General features: G+C 37.2%; 1 protein-coding gene across 1 annotated transcript; it reads left to right on the forward strand.

Annotated features, from left to right (window-relative positions):
• The first annotated feature begins 313 nt into the window (after positions 1 to 313).
• LOC131232755 (uncharacterized) lies at positions 314 to 20837 on the forward strand. The gene is made up of 4 exons (XM_058229229.1): positions 314 to 768; positions 4695 to 5052; positions 5522 to 5720; positions 19616 to 20837. The coding sequence occupies exons 1-4, from the start codon at positions 391 to 393 to the stop codon at positions 19791 to 19793; spliced, it is 1113 nt and encodes a 370-aa protein (XP_058085212.1). The 5' UTR covers positions 314 to 390; the 3' UTR covers positions 19794 to 20837.
• Positions 20838 to 22516: the final 1679 nt, after the last annotated feature.

The raw sequence follows: 22516 nt of genomic DNA on the forward strand, positions 1-22516 counted from the left end.
CCCACCATTAAAAAATTTCCATGGCTCACTTAATAGAGGAAAACATAAATAACGTAAATATCAAATTGATCCAAAACTTTTGTTGCCCATCGGAAGTTTTTAATTTTCAATGACCATTGTTTCCTGTGGTGTGGTCCACTTAATATTTAGATCTACTTCATTTTTTGGAACATGACCTAAAAAGAGCTTGAAAAACTGATGGACGGAGTGGATATCACAAACTGATATGTTACCCTGGACTCACCTAATCCGCAACCCTGTATTGGTGGGCCAGGCATTGTTTTTTAAGTGAAAATAATATCTAAATGGATAACTAACACATCTTCGCTCCCATTCTCCTCACAGAACCATCCAATATCCCTTCTTCCCGCCATCTCCACCGTCAAAGCCATGAAAGTCCAAGTCAGGCTCACTTCCGTCTTTCCATCAAATTCTCCAATTCTCCTCTCAACACTCCCATCTCTCCTCTCGCCCAACCCAATCAGATTCTTTTCCAGATCTCCTTCCATTTCAAGGAGACTCCTTTTGAAATGCAGCTCAAAAGAGGGAGGAAGCGATAGCGTAAGAGATCTTCTGTCGGGCATGGTCGACGAGAGAGTAGAGGAGCTGCTGAGCAGAGAGGAGAACAAGGTTCTGTTAGATGGATTGGAGAAAGCCTCTCAGAGAGTGGAGATTGCAAGGAGCGAGCTGGAATCCATCAAAAGACAGGAAATCGAAGCTACCAAGATGAAGGATTACGTCCGCAAGCTTGAAAGCAGGACGTCCGAGGTTGGTCAATCCCCTCCCTCCACTTTTGAATTCGGATCCTGTTCTTGCAATTATCAATTTTTAGGGGTTTTTTTAAAAATTTTAAAAAAAAATTTTAAATTTTTTTTTTTATAGAATAGGGATTGATCTTCATGTGAAGTTCTGGGTTTGCAATTGAATTGAGCACATGGCTCAGATGGTCCATCATCTGGACCGTACATCATGTGGGTCCCACTGTGGATGGACCACTATCCCGATATCACATCAGTTGGACAATCCTACCCATTAAATGCTGGCTGTTGCCAGCATTCTTTTCTCACATCCATTTTTATATTGCCAGTCAGATGGTTAAAATGTCTGGTCAGTGAGATTCTTCTACCTCGGTTGATCTCATCTGGACCCACATAATGAACAGTCCGGAATTGGATCATGGACCTTTATGCCGTGTGCCCGATTTGAGTGCGATGCACCAGACTTACGAACGAAACCATTGTGATGCACTTAGGTTAGAATTAGATTATCTCCTTCCTATGCACCTAAAATGCAATATGTGCTATACTGCTATAGCTGGTGTACATGTTCCTGACATCATGACGGTTTGTTACTCGGAAGAAGGAAAGCCCATGCAATGGAGCTTAAGGCATGGAGAAGAGAACTGCCAGGTTGATGGAAACCGAAGAGACACAACTTATTGCATTTGGGTTTTTCTTTTTGGAAGAAACCTGGGAACGAAGCTTTAAGATAGAAATTTACTATTCAAGCGACACTGCTGTTAGCTTGTTAACTTCAAATTGCAATTGCCTTACTCTTCAGACATGATTAAAACTCTGGAACCAACCCAGCGGTTTCAATTGAGCGTGTTCACCTCATTCTAGGCCTCAAAAAGTTTTTGTAGCAGAGGAATTACATGGTCCATGACCTGGCGACATGCATAGCATACTCAGGTTTTATTCAAATGGAGAGACCTTGTACAGTGATCCAAACCATTGGTTTGATGTGGTCCACGGTGGATGGATCATGCCTGAATATGACCTACATTGGAAGATTCTTTCGAGTAATCACCAATGTTGAGCCCTTTGAGACAATCCCTTTATCTCATAGCCCAGGCCCCACATCACATGGGTTAGAACCTCGGCCGAACCCCCCTTGCGAGCCCCACATCACATGGGTTAGAACCTCAGCCGAACCCCCCTCACGAGCCCCACATCACATGGGTACTTCCACCTCACAGGAGCCACCTGCCTCACACGAGCCACCTGCCTCAAACGGGCTACCCACCCCGGGTGTGCCCCTGTATCCCATGAGCCACCCCACTCGAGCCCGGTGTGAAAATGCCCCTGCATTACTGCCCCACCTCAGTCATGCCAAAAGGTGCCTTTTCATTGGTCCATGTCAGGGATTACAGGGATTCCTAAACCATTGGGCACACTTTTACAAACTGAAAATTTGAGCTGCAGGTAATGTAAAATAATTCCTTCTTTCAAAATTGCACATCCTTTCATTGCGAATACAAATTCAACATTTTCCCAATGTTTTGTGTCGGGCTGTCAGCCATCATCATCTCAAGTAGTACAAGTTTAATCCTCTCATGGGTTTCCCATTCCCTCACTAGTGATTTGGATGGAAAAAAAATGGGAAAATGCTAGCTGATTTGGTCTAGGTTCCATATTCATCTCCGCCCCAAACACCAGGCGTGTTAAGCTTGTGGAGCCTCACCAACCATGTTTTGATAATAACCAAAGAACTACCTTAAACGTAATATCTCAAGTCAATCAAGATCTTGCTTCTTCTGCAACTGGGAGCTCTTAACCTATGAGAGACCTGCAAGCCCCCCAATTCTTTTAGAGAGATGCATTCTTTTTTTATGGCTCTGATCTCTTTGGGCTTGTTTGTTAACGCTGAATTTTTGCACTTAACGCGGAATTTGGAAAATGTTCCATGTTTAGTGGTGTTTGTTAACGCGGAAGAAGGAAAGCGCTCAACCATTTTATGCCAAAATTTTTCCGTGATGGGAGTTTAGCTTAATGGGGAATCAAGAATGCACTCCACGATTTTTATTTTTTTAAATCCAAAATTGTCCTTTGTGACAAAGATTTTCTCCCTTGCGTTATACACATCCCAACTTTTAACATGGGGCACTTTTCTGAGCCTACCATGATTTATGTATTAGATCCACACCGTCTATCAACTTTTTTATATCATTCTAAAGCATGATCCAAAAAAAGATGCACATCCAAAGTTCAAGTCAACCACACCACATAAAGTAGTGGGACAGGAATGACTACCATTAAAACCTTCCTGATGTCCACCGTGAAGCTTATTTGCCATTAAATCTCTTTATAAGGTCACACAGACTTGGATGAAGGAAAAACACAAAAATCAACTTGATCAGAGCCTTATGTGGCCTTAAGAAGTTTTCAATGATAGGCACCCAATTCCCACAGTTTCTTGTAGTGTGGCCCACTTAAGCCTTATATTTGCCTTGTTTTTTGTTTTAATTTATAAAATAATATGAAAAAATGAATGAACGGTATGGATAAAACATATATATCATGGTAGGCCCCACAAAGCCCTTAATTGTCCATATTGAGGTAGAACTTGGTGGGGTAGTACGCAATCCCCTCCCAGATTTGGGGTGCGAATTATGTGCAAATGCCTTTTGCAGGAAGTTCCTACGCTAAAATCTTAGGTGGAGCCCACCGTTATGTTTGTGATAAATCTAATATGTCCATCCGTGTTTTGAGATCATTTTAGGACTCGAGACAAAAAATGAGGAGGATACAAGTCTTAAGTCGGGCCGCACTAAAGGAAAAGGTGGGTAGGAAAATTCCTATCGTTGAAACCTCCCCGGGGTCGATAGTGATGTTTACATGCCATCAATACGGTTCATAATGTCATTCCTAGTGAGATGAACTCAAACCACAAATATTAGCATGATTGAAAACTTTTGTGGCCCCACGAATATTTTAATTATGGGTGTCCAATCCTCACATTTTCGGCTCATTTGAGTATTGGATATGGCTCATTTTTAGCACCGTGTCCTAAAATGATCTCACAAAACGGATGGATGGGGTGGATTTCACACAAACATCACAGTGAGCCTCACCTAGATTTCTAGTGGTAGACTTCCTGGGAAAGGCTTTTCCATGAAATTTGGCTCACACCTGGGGCTTACTATGATATATGTGACTACATCCATACCGTCCATCTATATTGAAAGCTTATTTTAGGGCATAATCCAAAAAATAAATTAGCTTCAAATCTTAGATGGACTTTTGTATAGGAAACAATGGTGAATGACCATTTAAAAATTCTTTTGGGCCACAAAAGCTTTGGATCATGTTGATATTTGTATCATCTCTTCATCTAGCTGTTTGTGATCTTTTCAATAGGTCGGATGATAAATAAACATTCCAGTGAAATTCACGGAGTTTTTAAAGTAAGGGATTCAATCACAATTGTTTCATATGGGTCAAATTAATATATTTCAGATATTTCAGACGTTAATTTTCCGACTTCAGATTCAGATTTCAGATTCAGACTTTAGATTCAGACTTCGGATTTCAGATTTAACAAATGGGCCCTTAGTGTCCTTAACACCAATGAGACAGCTGCATGCATGAGCATGATAGCTGTGCCTTTGTCGGAGTATATTTTATAGACTCCTCAAATCTCTACCCTCACACTATGAGGAAATTCAGGACTACCATGTGCCAGCAGATGTACAAAAACTGCCAATATTGCTATTGCACTTATTATGATTATGTAAAAAAATGAGAAGTGTTTACTAATTTACCTACTTAAGGTACATGTACAATGACAGCTGATCATCCTTCTCTCTTCTTTTTAGCTACTTCATATGTGAACTGTGAAGATCCTGATTCATCGATGCCATGATTGTCATTTGGTGGGCTTATTTATGATATCTGTTTTGTTATTCCTTCAAGATTGCAGAATGCCAAAGGGAATTATTAGAAGCGAGAGCAATGGTTGAAGAAGCTGAACTCTCTCTCTCAGGCAGCTCTGGAGATGATTTGAAGGAGAATGAAACTGAAGACTTAGACAAGGACATGGAGAGGTTGGAGTCCGTAAAAGCAGCATCAGTTTCTGCCCTAGTGGGAACACTTGCAGGGCTCCCCATTTCCTTCTCTCAAGCAACCAGTAGCACCCAGCTAATACTCCACTTAGCAGTCATCTTCATTAGCTGTGCTCTGTTTGGAGTTACTTTCCGTTATACCATAAGAAGAGACTTGGACAATATTCAGCTTAAAACTGGGACATCTGCAGCTTTTGCTTTCACTAAAGGTATTTCTTTTTTCCCTTCTTTTCATTTTTTCTTCCTAATTCTCGTAAGTCATAACCATAGTTTGAAAGCTAGTTAAGTTGACCCAACTTACAAATATTGAGTCAAGGCATCTTTCTGACTCCAATGACCATGCAGGTGATTTTACCAATTTAAATGGACAAAAAGGTTTATTTTGGATCATTTTCTTTAATATATAACATAGGCTATTTTTCTGCTTAGTTTTGATATTTAGTATCATGCATAAACATTCCTTTCAGTTTTCACTACGTTTATATTTTAAATTATAATCTTTTAAGTACCGACTCGTGTTTTCAAGTAAACCCAACAGGTTGGACGTCATGCTGAGTTGGGTTCCGATCTATGGTCATAGTAAGATAATAGATTTTCAACCATTTTAATCGGTCAAGAGAACCTCTCTTTTTTCTGGTGAGTTGAGTTGAAAAAGAAATGCATTGCTTGAAAATGCAGGCCTTGCTGAATTGGAGGCAGGACAGCCCTTAGAATTCACCAGCGGGAGCATCCTATCACATGCTGTTGATGGAGCACTGGATGTATCCGAGAATCTTTTTATCTTTATTTTTGCTTCTATTAGCCTTGACTATTGCTTTAAGATGAGGCTGTTGAGTCCTTTCCCTATCAGAAAATTGGTATCACAGTCCAATTTGAGGTAAGGAATTGTTATTCCGGAGGCAGCGTATACCTTTTAAGTTATACAATTCAGTCCCAATTCAAGATCACCATTTGTATTAAATATTTGGTAACAGATGTTCTTGGTAACTGTAGAACTTCAATTTTACATTGTAGTTATAGCCAAAATTTCCTCTCTTTTTTTCCCCAATGTGGCGACTGTTACTTCTACGTTTTAGGACTAAATAATATGCGCATACATTGAAAGTTTTAGGTAGTGTTTTGGCCTCTAATTGTCCAGGTATTTTACGAGATGTTGCTCATTCTTTACAATTTTTTAAAGTTGACATTTGAGTCACAGTTGCAGGAGGCAGGAACAGAATTCTTCTAGAGTAGAATTTCTGAAATTATGGAGGCATTCATGCAAACCTGACCCTACTTTTAGCAGTCCCAAAATTGCTTTTGTCCAAACATGCCCTTAGATTTTATTTTATTTTTCCCTTTTCCCTCGTTTGAATATTGCACCATTAGATTCTGATTAGAGGATCAAGGTAGTTCTATCTTTCAAACTCGGGGATGGCATCGTTAGTCGAGCAAGTTTTTCCTTGAGGCCAGCATGGTTAGCTCATGTTTTTCATGGTATGGGAATGTGTTGTATGCAGAACTAAGTTGCCGAGACCAAACTAGTGATTATGTCACCTAATTTGGTCTTGCTAGCCTTCCATGGTCTGCACTTTATTAATTGCTAGCCTTCCATGGTCTTCTTCTTCTTCTTCTTCTTTTTCTTTTCCCTTTTTTATTTTTATTTTTATTTTGGATGCATAGAATTCAGCAATGTGTTTGTCTAGTATTGAATGCATCACATGAACTCAATGTATAAAAATTGTCTTTAATGCATGCTTTAGTGCACTTGTACCTAAGGTAACACATTTTATTGGAAATGTGCTTTAGTATGATTACATCATGTTATTGAGTAAAATTGTTAATAGATCATTAATTCCAGCACATTATTCTCTTCTCATTATCTATCATTTCTAATAATGATGTGTATGTTGGGGCTTTGTTACTCTTACTGAATGTAAAATGGAGACACATTTTGGAAGACGAGATTTGTTAGTAGAAATCTAATTTTTGGATCTGTGCGTATCCGTGCATGTGTAAATGTACTGTCCGCCCAGTTGGGGAACATACAAAATTTATAGAGTTTCCACGTCATATTCATTGCTATCCCTGGTGTTTGCAAATGGTGATTTATCCATTTATCAACTCTCTCTTTTTCATTATAGCTTTTCTTTTGAGAGTGCAGATTGGCACTTCAAATTGTGGTACAATTTTAAGTAGATGCACTGGCCCTATATTTGAAACATTTCTTGGGCCATGGCAGCTTTGTTTGGCTATTGCCTTCATGCTGATAAATTAATATTGTAACAACCCATTTTTTTGTGGGAACTAACCCTACCGTCCGCTTGCGTGTGGCCCAGCTGATCCTGAGTTTTGTTCAGCCTCATCTTTTTTGCCTTATATCTTCTCTTGGCCAGACTAAGATGATGGACGGAGTAGATTTATGTCATCGTTAGTAGGACCTACCACATCAAAAAATTAAACATTTTTAAAATATAAATAAAAATATCTTCCGCATGCCGACTAAACCACTTTTCCATTCTTCCTTCCTTTTCATACGGTAATGGGCGCCGAACCCTCCCACTAAAAGAAACCGTCCCATAATCCTCACTCTTCCATTCCATTACGCACCCCTTTATAAAAAAAAAAAAAAAAAAATTTAAAAAAAAAAAAGAAAAAAGAAAAAAAGAGAGAGAAACGAATGAATCAGTTAAATCAAAAATAGAGAGAGGGAGAGAGGGAGCTCTATAGATCAAGAGAGAGATTAAAGCGGAGGCGGATCATCAGACTTTTAAGGTAGGTGATCTTATCTTGAGGTTTATCATTTTCAGTTAATTATTATGCTTATTTATTTCAAAGTTTTGATAGGAATATTATTGTCAGTTGATTATTATGTAAGAAATCTTACTCATTTATGAATTTTTATTTTATATATTTTTGATATTTAATGTTGAAATAAATTATATATATATATATAAATAAATAAATAAAATAAATTTACAGGATAAAATAACAATTTATCTAAGTTTATATTTTAATTTAAAAATTCTATATATAAAAAATATTTCTTAATATTAAAATTAAAATGAATTATTCCTAAATTTTAAAATTCATTTATATAAAGGTAAATTATTAAAAATAGAATATGTTCGGATTAAGTTATGAATTTTTAAGTCAGATGTAATATAGTATATCAGATAGATTTTATTATTTTATATCAGAATTGTTGAATTTAACATAGAATTATTTTTAGAAAAAAATAGAATTAATAACTTAAATTAAATTGTAAATTTTAAGCCTTGTTTAATATATGTACTTAATTTCATAAGTAATAATTAATTTAATTAAATTAATCTAGATCAAGTGAAATTTCAGATATTAAAATGATTTGTTAATTTAATTTAAAGTAAAGGGGTTAAAATTAAATTGTTAACAAGCAGTTAAATTAAAATTTTAATTTTTTATAGAGTTTGAGAATTAATATTAATTATACTAATTGGGAATTAAAAATTATTATTATTATTGTTGTTGTTGTTGTTGTAAGAATTAAATTAATGTAAATCTAAATTTAAAGTGACTTTGAAAGCTTTAAAAATAATTAATTATAATTCAAAATTTTAATTATTTGGTGAGTATTATGAACTCTAACTTGTATGATTTCTTAAATTAATTAAGTCGAAATTTAATATGATATTAATTTAAACTTCTAACTATTATTCTAATTTAAACTGTAGTTTAAGTTATAAAAATAAAATAATAATAATTTAAATATAAGGTACAACTAAACTTTTATAAATTAATAAATAGGAATTTAAATTTCGAATGAAATAAATTATTTACATTGCAAGTAAGTAAATAAATTTTGAATAAAATAAATTATTTACATTGCAAGTAAAAATTTGATTTATTAAATTATTATCTATTTATTCTTGTTGATTTTAGAATTGTTCATGTTATTAATGCTTCTCTATTAATTATTTAATTGTAAGAAAAATATATAGTGTATCAGTAAGTAGAGCAATCGTGTCCCTTAGGTGAAAGACCCTAAAGCTAACAAGTAGGGCAATCGTGTCCCTTGGGTGAGAGACCCTAAAGCCAGCAAGTATGGCAATTGTGTCCCTTGGGTGAAAGACCCTAAAACCCACTGGATCCTTTGGAGTCTCTTTTGTGTACAGTGTATGAGTACAATTGTGTGTGCGGACATAAGTCAGAGGTACAACTGGAGCAGTAGTCTGGCCAGCTAACGTATAAATGGGTCCATCACCATGAGGTATCAGTGCGTGGGTATTACTGCAACGTGACTATCCACTTGGGTACGGTGTTGTAAGAAATGATATAATTTTATGAGAATTCATGGAAATATTACATGCATCGCATTTTCACAATTCTGTTGTTAAATTTCATTATCTGTATTCTATTTTCCTTCATTGTTATAAAATTGATATTATCTGAACATATTAAATTTTGGGTAAGAAATGACCCTACTGGGCTGTTATGCTCATCCTACTAAAAAAAAATGCACCGGTGCAGAGCTGGAATACTACTAGCAGGCAGGCCTCTACTATTAATTTTATTTTTCTAGAAAATTAGGTTTAATTTACATTCAATTCAGTTTTTGTTATTTAGGTTTAGTTTATATTCTAAATTTCGATGTAGAAGAAAATATATTAAGAGATTTGAATTTAATAAACATTTCAGCAGTAATTTCTTTTAGATGACGTTGAATATTTATTAAATTTAATTGAATCACGTGGATTGTAATAAATATCATTATATTATAACTCACGAACCTTATGATTCGGGTCTCGAATACCTTATTAAGGTACCTAAATTTCGGAGCGTGACAGTTTAGTATCAGAGACAGGTTTAGATTAAAAATAATGGACCTAGGGTTGTCTTTAAAATTAGTGACCCAAGCATAAATCCCTTTACTTTTATGATAGGAAAAATAGAAATATAAACTTAAAGATCATTGCATTATATTGACATCAGATTTGATCATATTTAGGCTTGACATTGAACTAATAACCCAAATTTGGACTCTAAGGAATTTTTAAGAATTTTTAACATACTACGTTAAATTTGATAGCAATAGTAAGCTGAAAGCACTTAACTTACAAAAGTCATAACTAATTAATTAAAACTCCTTTTAAGTTGATTCAAAATTTCAGTCGTAGATTAACAAGTATAGTTTCAGTAAAAAATAATTCAAAAATATAAATCTAGATTTATCCTTTACCAATATTAAATTATGTGTATACTAGTAAAAAATCGTTTGTTTCTGGACAGACCTAATTATCCGAATTTTAGAATTTTATGTACACTTTGTATTAGGCTGAAATTTTATAGAATTATAGTAGGCTCATATATGTTTCGTTATAAAAAATTTTAGATCAATCTGACACTTATAAGTGTCAGAAACATTAGCGGGAATAGTATCCTAAGAATCTGAATTTTCTACACTACAACCTCGATACATGTCACTGCCTGAAATTCTCTTAATCTTCATGTGTTAGTCTTTTAGATCATCAAATCTTTCTTGCAATCCAATAAATTTTTATGCTCCTAGAGACCTTAAATAGTATGCACTCTATTAATGATACTTAGAATTCAATTTAGTTACTACAACCTACATTGGTTGTCACACAATAAGTTTAAATTAATCGTAGATTATGGCGGATCAAAACATTGATGTTGGAGCCACATCAAGAGCTCCTGGTCCTAATGCCACTGAAAACAGGTCACTTATGAGTGGAATTATTAGGGTCATAGGTGATCTTACGGCTCTTGTGGGCTATCAGATAAGACGGACTCAAGCATAAGGTCAAACTCAAACTGTTCACGTAGCTAACGAAGGGATAAGAACTTTATTGGAAAGGTTCAAAAGATAGGCCGCCTGTATTTAAGGGTGGGCCTGACCTATCTGAGGCCGAGGTGTGGAAGAAACAGATTGATAAGATATTCACGGTTATGAAGTGCGATGAATACCAGAAAAGAGAATTGGCTATTTACATGTTAGAAGGGGAGGCGGATCATTAGTGGAACTCAATTGTTAGGATGAACCCGAAAGTTGAACCTGGACCTGGGCCCAATTTTGTGAGAAGTTTGATGATAAATATTTTCCTTTGTATGTGAAAAATCAAAAGGCAGGAGAATTCATGAAATTGGAGTAGGGTGATATGTCGGTGCGCCAGTATGATGCTAAGTTCACAGAGCTATCGCGATTTGCAACTTTTCTGGTGTCTGATGAAACCCGTAAGGCACAAAATTTTGAGGAATGTCTGAGAGCCTCTATTCGTAACTGATTAGCCCCTTTCATACAGAAGACCTATGCTGAAGTGTTGGAGTGTGCCTTAGCAGTGGAGAAAGACATCAACGAATATTGGAAGAATCGTGATCAGATGAGGGACGTAAAGAGTGGTGCTAGAACTGCTACACATATATATCCAGCCCAGCAAGATGCAGCTAAGAGACAGAGAACAACATCGACATCGATGGCCAAACCGACGACAGCACTTCCTGCACGACGATTTTCAAGATTTTGCTATATTTGTGGACTCGAGAGCCACACTTCTCGTTTTTGTTCCAGACCACAGCGCACTCAATATCCATAAAGGCCAAGACCTTCGCATCAGTCTTTCAGGCCTCCCCAGCATCAGGCGCCGCCGTCTTTGTCACAACGATCTCCACTACATCTTTCCGCCTCACAGCCATTCTCGAGACCACCTCAGCCATATCTACAGAGGTCGCTACAGTCGTACCCGAGGCCATCACAGCAAAGACCTTCATCCGTATATCAGAGACCACCTCAGCAGCCGCCGCCACAGGTTAGACCTCGGCAGTACCAGCAGTCAAGGTAGGTAGTTCAGGCACCACGACCACAAGCTCAAGGCCGAGTCTACGCCCCAGTACAGTCTACAGTCAGGAGACGACACAGTGCAGCCGTACGAGAACTTGGCGCAACAATACGAGGGCACAATTCAAAGTTATGATGTTCCAGTACAGTCTGAGGATGGAGTGACCCAGACTTATGATGATGCCGCACCCTTATATGAGGATCCAGCACTACCAACAGATGACATTATTCAGCCTGACATCGAGGCTAGCAGCGATGTAGTCGAAGGTACTATCGTCATTTATTCATCCTTAGCTAGAGCGTTATTTGACTCTGGAGCATCGCATTCATTTATTTCTTACTGCCTTTCATGCTCGCTTGGGTTATCTCCTACTCCCTTAGATAAAAAGTTAACAGTAGCAAACCCCCTTGGTAATTCAGTGGACCTAAGTCAGATTTGTAAATCCTGTCCGATCATGATCGAGAACGTAAATTTACCAACTAATCTTATAGTTATGCCGATGCGAGATTACGATATTATATTGGGGATGGATTGGTTATCTTTATATCGAGCAAAAAATGATTGTTTTCGGAAGATGGTCATATTAAATATTGATGGGCGAGCACTGTTACAATTCCACGAGACGCAAAGAAAGGGAGCACTGGTTAGTTTGTCAGCCATTTCGGAAGTTGAACTCAAGGAGTATAACAAATTTCGATTGTTAATGAATTTCCAGAAGTATTTCAAGATATCCCTATATTACTGCCAAAGAGAGATGTTGATTTCACAATCGATCTGGTACCTGAGACTGCACCAATCTCTAAAGCACTATACCGTATGACACCTGTTGAATTGAGAGAATTAAGGGAACAACTTCAGCAGCTCCAAGACCAAGGCTTCGTTAGGGCTAGTACGTCGTCATGGGTTGCATCTGTATTATTTGTAAGAAAGAAGGATGGGTCTTTGAGGCTATACATAGATTACCGTCAACTTAATAAGGCGACTATCAAGAACAAGTACCCACTGCCAAGGATAAATGATTTATTCGATCAGCTGAAGGGATCTAAATATTTTTCAAAGATAGACCTACGGTCTGGATATCATCAGTTGAGGATTAGAGATAAAGATGTACCCAAGACTGCCTTTAGGACTCGGTACGATCATTATGAATTTCTAGTGATGCCCTTCGGACTAACGAACGCTTCAGCAGTATTTATGGACCTCATGAACAGGGTCTTCAAACCGTATTTGGATTGATTCGTGATAGTGTTCATAGATAATATTTTAATTTACTCCAAGACGCAAGTGGATCATGCGGAACACCTTCGAATAGCTCTTCAGACTCTAAATTAAGGACAATCAATTGTATGCTAAAGCTTTAAAATGTGACTTTTGGGAGAGTGAAGTAAAGTTTTTGGGGCACGTGGTATCGGAAAAAGGAGTATCGGTAGATCCATCGAAAGTCGAAGCAGTGTTAAATTGGGAGCAGCCCACTAATGTGACGGAAGTGCGCAGTTTTCTCGGATTAGCTAGTTATTATAAAAGGTTTATTGAGGGATTCTCTAAGTTAGCAAGGCTATTGACTAACTTGACCAAGAAGGGCACTTCTTTTAAAAGGAATGAAAATTGCGAGCAGGCTTTCTCTAAATTGAAGAAGCGATTAATAGAAGCCCAGTACTTTCGTTACTAGCCGAAGGGGAAAGATTTGTAGTATATACTGATGCATCTTGTTAAGGGTTGGGATGCATACTGATGCAAAGTGGTAAAGCAATAGTATTCGCGTCAAGGCAGTTGAAATCTTATGAGCAGAATTATTCCACTCACGACTTAGAGCTTGCAGCTGTAGTGTTTACCTTAAAATTTTGGAGGCATTATCTTTATGGTGAGCAATTTGAACTATACTCAGATCACAAGAGTTTAAAGTATTTTTTTTTATCAAAATGACTTAAATATGCGGTAGAGAAGATGGATGGAATTCTTGAAGGATTATCATTTCGACATATGCTATCATCCAGGTAAGGCGAATGTCGTAGCCCACGCGTTAAGCAGGAAGACGCGCAATCTAGTGGCGAGTTTAATGATTAAAGAATGGGAAATGCCTGATATAGTTAAAGATTTTGAAGTCAGACTACGTATCGATAAACCTTAGGTTTATATCGGTAATTTAGTAGTGCAACCCACTTTGGTTAGTAATTTCTTAATTATTCATTTACATTAGCCATTTAATTCTTATATTAGGATGTAGTTATTCAGAATTTTCTTTTCTAGATGCGACGAATAATAGAAGTGCAGAAGAATGATGCATGGCTACAAGAGAAAATATCAGAAGAAGCGGGAAAGGACAACTCATAGTGGCGAGTAGGCTCTGATGGTGGGGTCAGATTTCAAGAGAAGTTATGTATTCCAGACATATCTGAATTAAAGCAAAAAGTCTTAGATGAGGTGCACTGTACAAAATTCACCATCCACCCAGGAGGAACTAAGATGTACCGTGATGTACGACGTCAATATTGGTGGAGTAATATGAAGAGGGAGATAGGCAACTACGTTGAAAGGTGTTTTACTTGTCAGCAGGTTAAAGCGGAGCATAAAAAACCGCCGGGACTTCTACAAACGTTACAGGTCACAGAGTGGAAGTGGGAACACATATCGATAGATTTTATTGTTAGACTACCGAAAACAAGTCGTCATCATGATGCGATATGGGTGACTGTGGATATGCTAACAAAGTCAGCACACTTCCTTCTTATACGTATTTCTTCATCCCTAGACGAGTTAAGCAAATAGTATATTAAAGAGATCGTTAGGCTTCACGGCATTCCTATGTCCATAGTATCCGATCGAGACCCCAGGTTTACATCACGCTTTTGGAAGAGTCTTCAGAAGGCATTGGGAACGACACTAAACTACGACACGGCTTTTTATCCGCAGATTGACGGACAAACGGAGCGGGTAAATTAAATTCTCAAAGACATGCTTCACAGCTACATTCTTAACTTTAAAGGAAATTGGGACGATCACCTCTATTTAGTAGAATTCCCCTACAACAATAGTTTCCAGTCCAGTATTGGCATGGTGTCATTCGAAGCTTTATACGGAAGACCCTGTAGATCACCAAGTTGTTGGACCGAAGTGGGTGAAAGAACATTATTGGGACCGGAACTAGTGCAAGAAACATCCGAGAAGATTGTCGTCATCAAAGAACATCTACATACTGCTCAGAGTCGCCAGAAGAGCTATGCCAACAATCGCCGAAAGAACTTAGAGTTCGCCATATGAGACCATATGTTTCTAAAGGTATCCCCGATGAAAGGAGTTATGCGATTTGGGAAGAAAGAAAAATTGGCACCACGCTCCATTAAACCATTCGAGATCTTGCAGAGAGTAGGCCTCATAGCATACAGACTAGCCTTACCTCCTCAACTTTTTGGCGTCCACGATGTATTTCATGTATCTATGCTTCGGAAGTACGAGAGAGATAAATCGCATATCATTGACTGGGAGCCGTTGGAAATTCGGGAGGACATTTCATACATAGAACAACCGATTCGCATCCTCGACAGGAAGGAGCAAGTACTTCGGAAAAGATCAATACCACTCGTGAAAGTTCAGTGGGGGCATCATGGCGAGGACGAAGCTTCGTGGGAGCGAGAGGATGAAATCCGAGAGAAGTACCCTCATCTTTTCATATGATAGGTATGTTAAATTTTGGGGATGAAATTTTTATTAAGGGGGGTAGAATGTAACAACCCATTTTTTTTGTGGAAACTAACCCCACCGTCCGCTTGCGTGTGGCCCACCTGAATTTTGGATCAGCCTCATTTTTTTTTGCCTTATATCTTCTCTTGGCCAGACCAAGATGATGGACGGAGTAGATTTATGTCATCGTTAGTAGGACCCACCACATCTAAAAATTAAAAAATTTTAAAATATAAATAAAAATATCTTCCGCATGCCGACTAAACCACTTCTCCATTCTTCCTTCCTTTTCGTACAGTAATGGGCACCGAACCCTCCCACTAAAAGAAACTGTCTCATAATCCCCACTCTTCCATTTCATTACGCACCCCTTTATTATTAAAAAAAAAAAAAAAACAAGAAGAAAAAAACGAAGGAATCAATCAAATCAAAAATAGAGAGAGAGAGAGAGAGAGCTCTATAGACCAAAAGAGAGATTAAAGCGGAGCCGGATCATCAGACTTTTAAGGCAGGTGATCTTATCTTGAGGTTTATCATTTTCAATTAATTATTATGCTTATTTATTCCAAAATTTTGATAGGAATATTATTCTCAGTTGATTATTATATAGGAAATCTTACTCATTTATGAATTTCTATTTTATATATTTCTGATATTTAATGTTGAAATAAATTATGTGTGTGTGTGTGTGTGTGTGTGTGTGTAAATAAATAAAATAAATTTACAGAATAAAATAACAATTTATCTAAGTTTATATTTTAATTTAGAAATTCTATATATAAAAAATATTTGTTAATATTAAAATTAAAATGAATTATTCCTAAATTTTAAAATTCATTTATATAAAGGTAAATTATTAAAAATAGAATATGTTCAGATTAAGTTATGAGTTTTTAAGTCAAATGTAATATAGTATATGCAGATAGATTTTATTATTTTATATCAGAATTGTTGAATTTAACTCAGAATTATTTTTAGAAAAAAATAGAATTAATAACTTAAATTAAATTGTAAATTTTAAGCCTTGTTTAATATATATACTTAATTTCATGAGTGATAATTAATTTAATTAAATTAATCTAGATCAAGTGAAATTTCAGATATTAAAATGATTTGTTAAGTTAATTTAAAGTGAAGGGGTTAAAATTAAATTGTTAACAAGTAGTTAAATGAAAATTTTAATTTTTTATAGAGTTTGAGAATTAATATTAATTATACTAATTTGGAATTAAAAATTATTATTATTATTGTTGTTATTGTTGTTGTAAGAATTAAATGAATGTAAATCTAAATTTAAGGTGACTTTGAAGGCTTTAAAAAAAATTAATTATAATTCAAAATTTTAATTATTTGGTGAGTATTATGAACTCTGACTTGTATGATTTCTTAAATTAATTAAGTCAAAATTTAATATGATATTAATTCAAACTTCTAACTATTATTCTAATTTAAACTCTAATTTAAGTTATAAAAATAAAATAATAATAATTTAAATATAAGGTACAACTAAACTTTTATAAATTAATAAATAGGAATTTAAATTTTGAATAAAATAAATTATTTACATTGCAAGTGGAAATTTGATTTATTAAATTATTATCTATTTATTTTTATTGATTTTAGAATTATTCATGTTATTAATGCTTCTCTATTGATTATTTAATTGTGAGAAAAATATATAGTTGTATCAGCAAGTAGGGTAATCGTGTCCCTTGAGTGAAAGACCCTAAAGCTAGCAAGTAGGGCAATTGTGTCCCTTGGGTGAGAGACCCTGAAGCCAGCAAGTAGGGCAATTGTGTCCCTTAAGTAAAAGACCCTAGAACCCACTGGATCCTTTGGAATCTCCTTTGTATACGGCGTATGAGTACAATTATGTGTGCGGACATACGTCAAAGGTACAACTGGAGCAGTAGTTTAGCCAGCTAACGTATAAATGGGTCTATTACCATGAGGTATCAGTGTGTAGGCGTTAATGTAACGTGACCATCCACTTGGGTACGGTATTGTAAGAAATGATATAATTATTATGAGAATTCATAGAAATATTACATGCATCGCATTTTCACAATTCTGTTGTTAAATTTCATTATCTGTATTCTATTTTTCTTCATTGTTATAAAATTGATATTATCTGAACATGTTAAATTTTGGATAAGAAATGACCCTACTGGGCTATTATGCTCATCCTACTATGCTCATCCTACTAAAAAAAATGCACAGGTGCAGAATTGGAATACTACAAGCAGGCAGGCCTCTACTATTAATTTTATTTTTCTAGAAAATTAGGTTTAGTTTACATTTAATTCAGTTTTTGTTATTTAGATTTAGTTTATATTCCAAATTTCGATGTAGAAGAAAATATATCAAGAGAGTTGAATTTAATAAACATTTTAGCTATATTTCTTTTAGATAACGTTGAATATTTATTGAATTTAATTGAATCATGTAAATTATAATAAATATCATTATATTATAACTCACCAACCTTGGGATTCGGGTCCTGAATACCTTATTCAAGTACCCGAATTTCGGGGCATAACAAATATAGTGGAATTCAAGTCCATGTCATCTTTCCCAAATCAGTATTTACAATGATTACTACCCTGATCAGCATTATTCTTTATTGCTTATGAGTTTGTCAGTCAGGAAGCTATTCATGCACTCAAAGACATTAACTGGTGGATCACCTTGCAAAGCTGTTTGCGTGTTTCTTCTCCTTGGAGAAACCCATCTTGGCAGCCAATAGCCAAAAAGAACAAGTCAATATTGAACTCAATGTCAATTTTTATTTTTATTTTTGGCATGCTTCCTAGGGCCCTGTCGTAGTTTTAGCCTGCTTTTGCTAACAAACATTAGCCATTCCCAAAAAGGAAGAAAAAGGAGACAGTTGTTGAAGTTGCTGGATTGTTGAGGTGAATGGGGCTCGAATTAGGCATTTAGGAGCAAAGGAAAATGTATTGAAAGCAGGTCCTGCACCATCGGCAGGATACCCAATATAGCTTTCAGCCATTCTTCCCTTAGAACCAGTGGTTTGATCTATGATCAAAATAGTACCGACTTATCCATTTAATAGGGCAATTGCTAACCAAATGAATATGGCCCAAAAATGATGGATGCAAAATGAGTGCTCTATCAATTGGCGCTTGGCCATATGGATTTTTTTCACATTTAAGGCCTTCTCGTGCTATGTGAATTGCACCTGTCTTTAAACAAAACAGGCCTAATAATTGTTTTTATACTAATTAGCAATAATGTCTAATAAAAGGTTGTAAATTAATATCTGAAGATGAAATCTACACCTGCTAAACCACTAACACAAAATGAGCTACTCGTACAGCTTTTAAACCAGCAAGCAACAAATCAATAGCTGCATCTCGAACTTGAGCAGCAGCCACCAGCTAAATTTCACTTGACATCACATCATCCTCACAATCAAACAACTCTGAGTCCTCATCATCCATAAACTCTCTCCTCTCCAATCTCCCAAAAGAAGACACGAACATTAGCTTCTGAGCCCTGTCGATGTTGCTCTTCAATCGACCATTTGAGCAAATTGAGCTAAAAAATGAGCGGTTCAACTTCAGTCTATTTGTTGTAGCTTGAAGAAAAATCAGCCTTGCTGCCACCTTTCTCAGCACCTTGAACTCGCTTAGATAAGTTTCCCAGACCAACCTACTCCCACGTGGGTTCACTACTCTCATCTTTCCTGTAATTGGGTCTCTTTCTTTTGCCTGAACTGCTTGTGCATAGATAGGTTCCAGACCCTCCGTTCTCCATTTCATCAACTCCATTAAAGCAATGGGAGCTTCCTCTTTCTGGGTCAACCTTGTTATTATTTTTACCACATCTTTTTCTTGCTCAGAGGTGAGGCATTTGAAAGGCGGCAGATATTTCCCACTGCTATCTTCAACCAGATAAAGAGGATCCAGAACAAAACTCGCTGACCATGCTTGGTGATAGTTCTTCAAGAATCTCCTGTTCACCAACTCCATCACTGGTTCTTCTGCAATGGAGAAGCCGTTGCACCACCTCCTGATTCTGCTCCTTACTTCTTCCCATAAGGGAAGGCACTGGCCTAAACAGGGCCTCTCTTCATCAATCTCCCGGACCATTGTTTTCAATAGCTTTGTTAGAGAAATAACAGACTCTAATTCCTCCCAGAATTTCAAATCTTGAATTGCATCAGATATTTCTGGGCTGGGCGGGTTTCCTGATAGGGTGTCACCAGTGATAGTCTGCCTCAATGTATTTGACAATCGGGCAATGTTTTCAACGGCAGGGATGGCGGCAGCAGGGTGGGGAATGAAATGATCCGAGTGGAGGTTGATGTAGATGTTTGTGGCACAAATCTGGCGAGAATTGAGAAATTGGGTGATTTTGTAACAGATGGAGGCAATGGAGTTGAACAAAGGGAGCTTTTTGAAGAAGTCTTTGAGAAGCTTGCGGAGCGCGTTTGATTGACATGTGAGGTTCACCATCCAATGGTGATGGAGCTCCAATTCACGTAGTGCTACAGAGTTAGTGTTGTCAGTATCAGCGATGATTCCAGCACACCGGAAAACGTCACCACCTGAAATTTCTTCTATTGTCGACCACAACACTTCTTTGATATAATCTGAAGGAGCGTTGCTGGCTCCGAGGATCAGTACCTTGTGGAAGAGACTGCTTCTGTTGGGAAGGTTCAACATAACATTGACGAAAGTGTCAACTCCCAACGAGTTCAGACTCTCCTTTCTCTTCTTCCACCCATCGGTTGACAGCTGAAAAAACATGGTATCTCTGAGTTTATTTTCTGTTTCAAACTTTGCCTCAGCATATTTGGACTCAAGTCTTTTGCCGGAGATGTATGCTTTATTCACAGACGGAAGACCGAGGTGGTGAAGGAAAGCTTTGAATTTTGGGTGATCAAGGCAGGAGAAAGAAACGGATCCACATGAATCATAGAACCAATCTGCGAGCAGATCAAATGCTGTTTTTATTTGAGCTTCAGTCAGATGGGATCCAGTTGGGCTTGGGAGCATTGTCACGCTGGAGCAAGGTGGGGCGATCATGGCAAGTGGCGGAAGCAGGGCTGGCAAGGCGAAGTGGTTGTACTTTCTGAATTTGGGCATGGCACCATTGGAGTTGGTATCAGCGCTCCAGGCTCCATTGTTGAAGTTGGGGCAGGTGCCGCGTTTGAGGTGCTCCGTAGCAGTTCTAGAAGGGTTGGAAGCAGAAAATAAAGCGCTGCAAAGGCCACACCGGAGCTTGATTGCTTTAGCTGTGCCTGTGTCTTGGTTTTGGAAGAGGATGGGCTCAAGGTGGGACCAGTACCAAGCCCCTTTGCCTTTGATAGCCCTCGTCCGAACTGTCACTAGCCCATCATACCTTTTCTGTAAATTCTTCGAGAACATTTCGTCTTCTTGAGCATGGCATGTCGCCGCCATGTCGCCTGATTCACTTTGTCTCCTCTTGCTGCTAATTCTACTGCTTCTAGGGCTGAAACTCCAGTCATTTAATCATCTTTGCAAGAAAGGAATTTGGTGCTTCTTGGCTCACTTGAGGAGAAAGATATCGTCTTTCACCTGCCTTTTGGAGCGAGTGCTGCATTTTCTAACATGATTTTGATCAGAAGTTGGATATCAATTGAATCAATAAACAATTATTAGAACTCATTAATCATGATCAACACTTTAAAATGAAGCAATGGTTTGGTTGAACACTTGTGCTGATAAAAACTAAAAGGGAGAGAGGAAAGAAATGAGCCTTCTCTATGCATGCATTTGGATACATAAATTTAATTTTAGTAGCTAGTCTAGTAAAAATTGGAATTTACCAAATTGCAGACCTTCCCTAGTATACAAATTAAGGGACTCTGCTCCAAATAGCAACTGCGTTACTTTCAAGCAGAACTTGAGTGGAACATCACTGCAATCTGAGGGCTACCTGCTCATCGTGAATACTGATTACTCCACAACAACATTGATTTTCCCAATATTTCACTTGATTGAACTGAATATTCGCAATTCAGTTCGCTTAGGCACCCAAATGCAGCCTAAAGAAGTGATGATTTTGAAACACTAATGAGAGGAATAATTAGAAAACATCACAAAAATATCATACGCAATCCTGGTAAAACACCCGAATCAGTAAAAATAAAACAACCATCAGATGCATAATATATAATGTATTTTTTAGCTATGAATCGATACCAAAAAAGAAAACACTTATTACAACAGAAAACCCACCGTCGGAACTATTCTAATTATCAGTAAAACCCCAACTCGCGGCGGCGGCAACATCTAAGACCATCGACGAAAGCCATTTGAAGCTGGTGATGAAATTTAGAAGAGTTGTAAACCAAAAGAGGGAAGTTACTTACCCTTTTGACCTGGAAAGGTATTAATAGAGAAGATGACGAGGGTAATGATGATTTGGGTGTGTGGATTTACAGCATGTGAGGCAGTGAAAAGGAAGTGGTTAGCAGCTTTTGATTAGAGGAGGGGGGAAAAAAAGTTGGAAGGGGTGATTGTGGTGGTGGGCCTGCTACGTGGTGGGAGTGGTTGGGGTGACAAAAGGAGTTGAAATGGACAAACAACAGTATCATTGCATAATCGGGTGTGAGTGTGATTGGCAGATTGGGTGTTGGTTTATTTCTAGGAAATTAGTTGGTATGTGTGGATGTTGGTGAATTATTGTCACTCTCTCTCTCTCTCTCTCTCTCTCTCTCTCTCTCTCTCTCTTATCCATTGATTTGTGTATGCTTGCACCATGTACCATGCCTGAGTTTATACCTTTATAGTGCATGCATGTGTAATACCTTGTGGATATGTTCTTATAGCGAAGTTTTTAAGTATTGTTCGGAACAGGTACAGGTACTTATTGCCTGATATGAACCGGTTTCGCCCATAAACGACATGGTTGTGTATCAGCCCGACATAGGGTGATATGATCCGGTTATGGTGGTGACCAAAATAGTTGACCCGAACTCTTTTTTTTCAATCCCTTTTTGTCGTATGCACACTTCCATTTTTGTTCATGCATTCTGCCATCATGCATGTCATATCCGGAAGCAGATTGCGTACTGAGTTAAACTCTGTGAGTTCCATTGTGGATGTATGTGTATTATCCACACTGTCCATCCGTTTTTCCAGATCATTTTAGATATAAACCAAAAATCGAAGCATATTCAAAGCTGGAG

Source organism: Magnolia sinica, chromosome 18 (assembly GCF_029962835.1).
Source record: "Magnolia sinica isolate HGM2019 chromosome 18, MsV1, whole genome shotgun sequence".
NCBI classification, from domain to species: domain Eukaryota; kingdom Viridiplantae; phylum Streptophyta; class Magnoliopsida; order Magnoliales; family Magnoliaceae; genus Magnolia; species Magnolia sinica.

Bases quoted from the DNA above. Each gene is read 5' to 3' on its own strand.
- LOC131232755 (XM_058229229.1), top strand. From the start codon at position 391: ATGAAAGTCCAAGTCAGGCTCACTTCCGTCTTTCCATCAAATTCTCCA. The intron at 769-4,694 runs GTTGGTCAATCC...TATTCCTTCAAG, and splicing joins TTGAAAGCAGGACGTCCGAG to ATTGCAGAATGCCAAAGGGA. The intron at 5,721-19,615 runs GTAAGGAATTGT...TTTCAACGGCAG, and splicing joins GTATCACAGTCCAATTTGAG to GGATGGCGGCAGCAGGGTGG.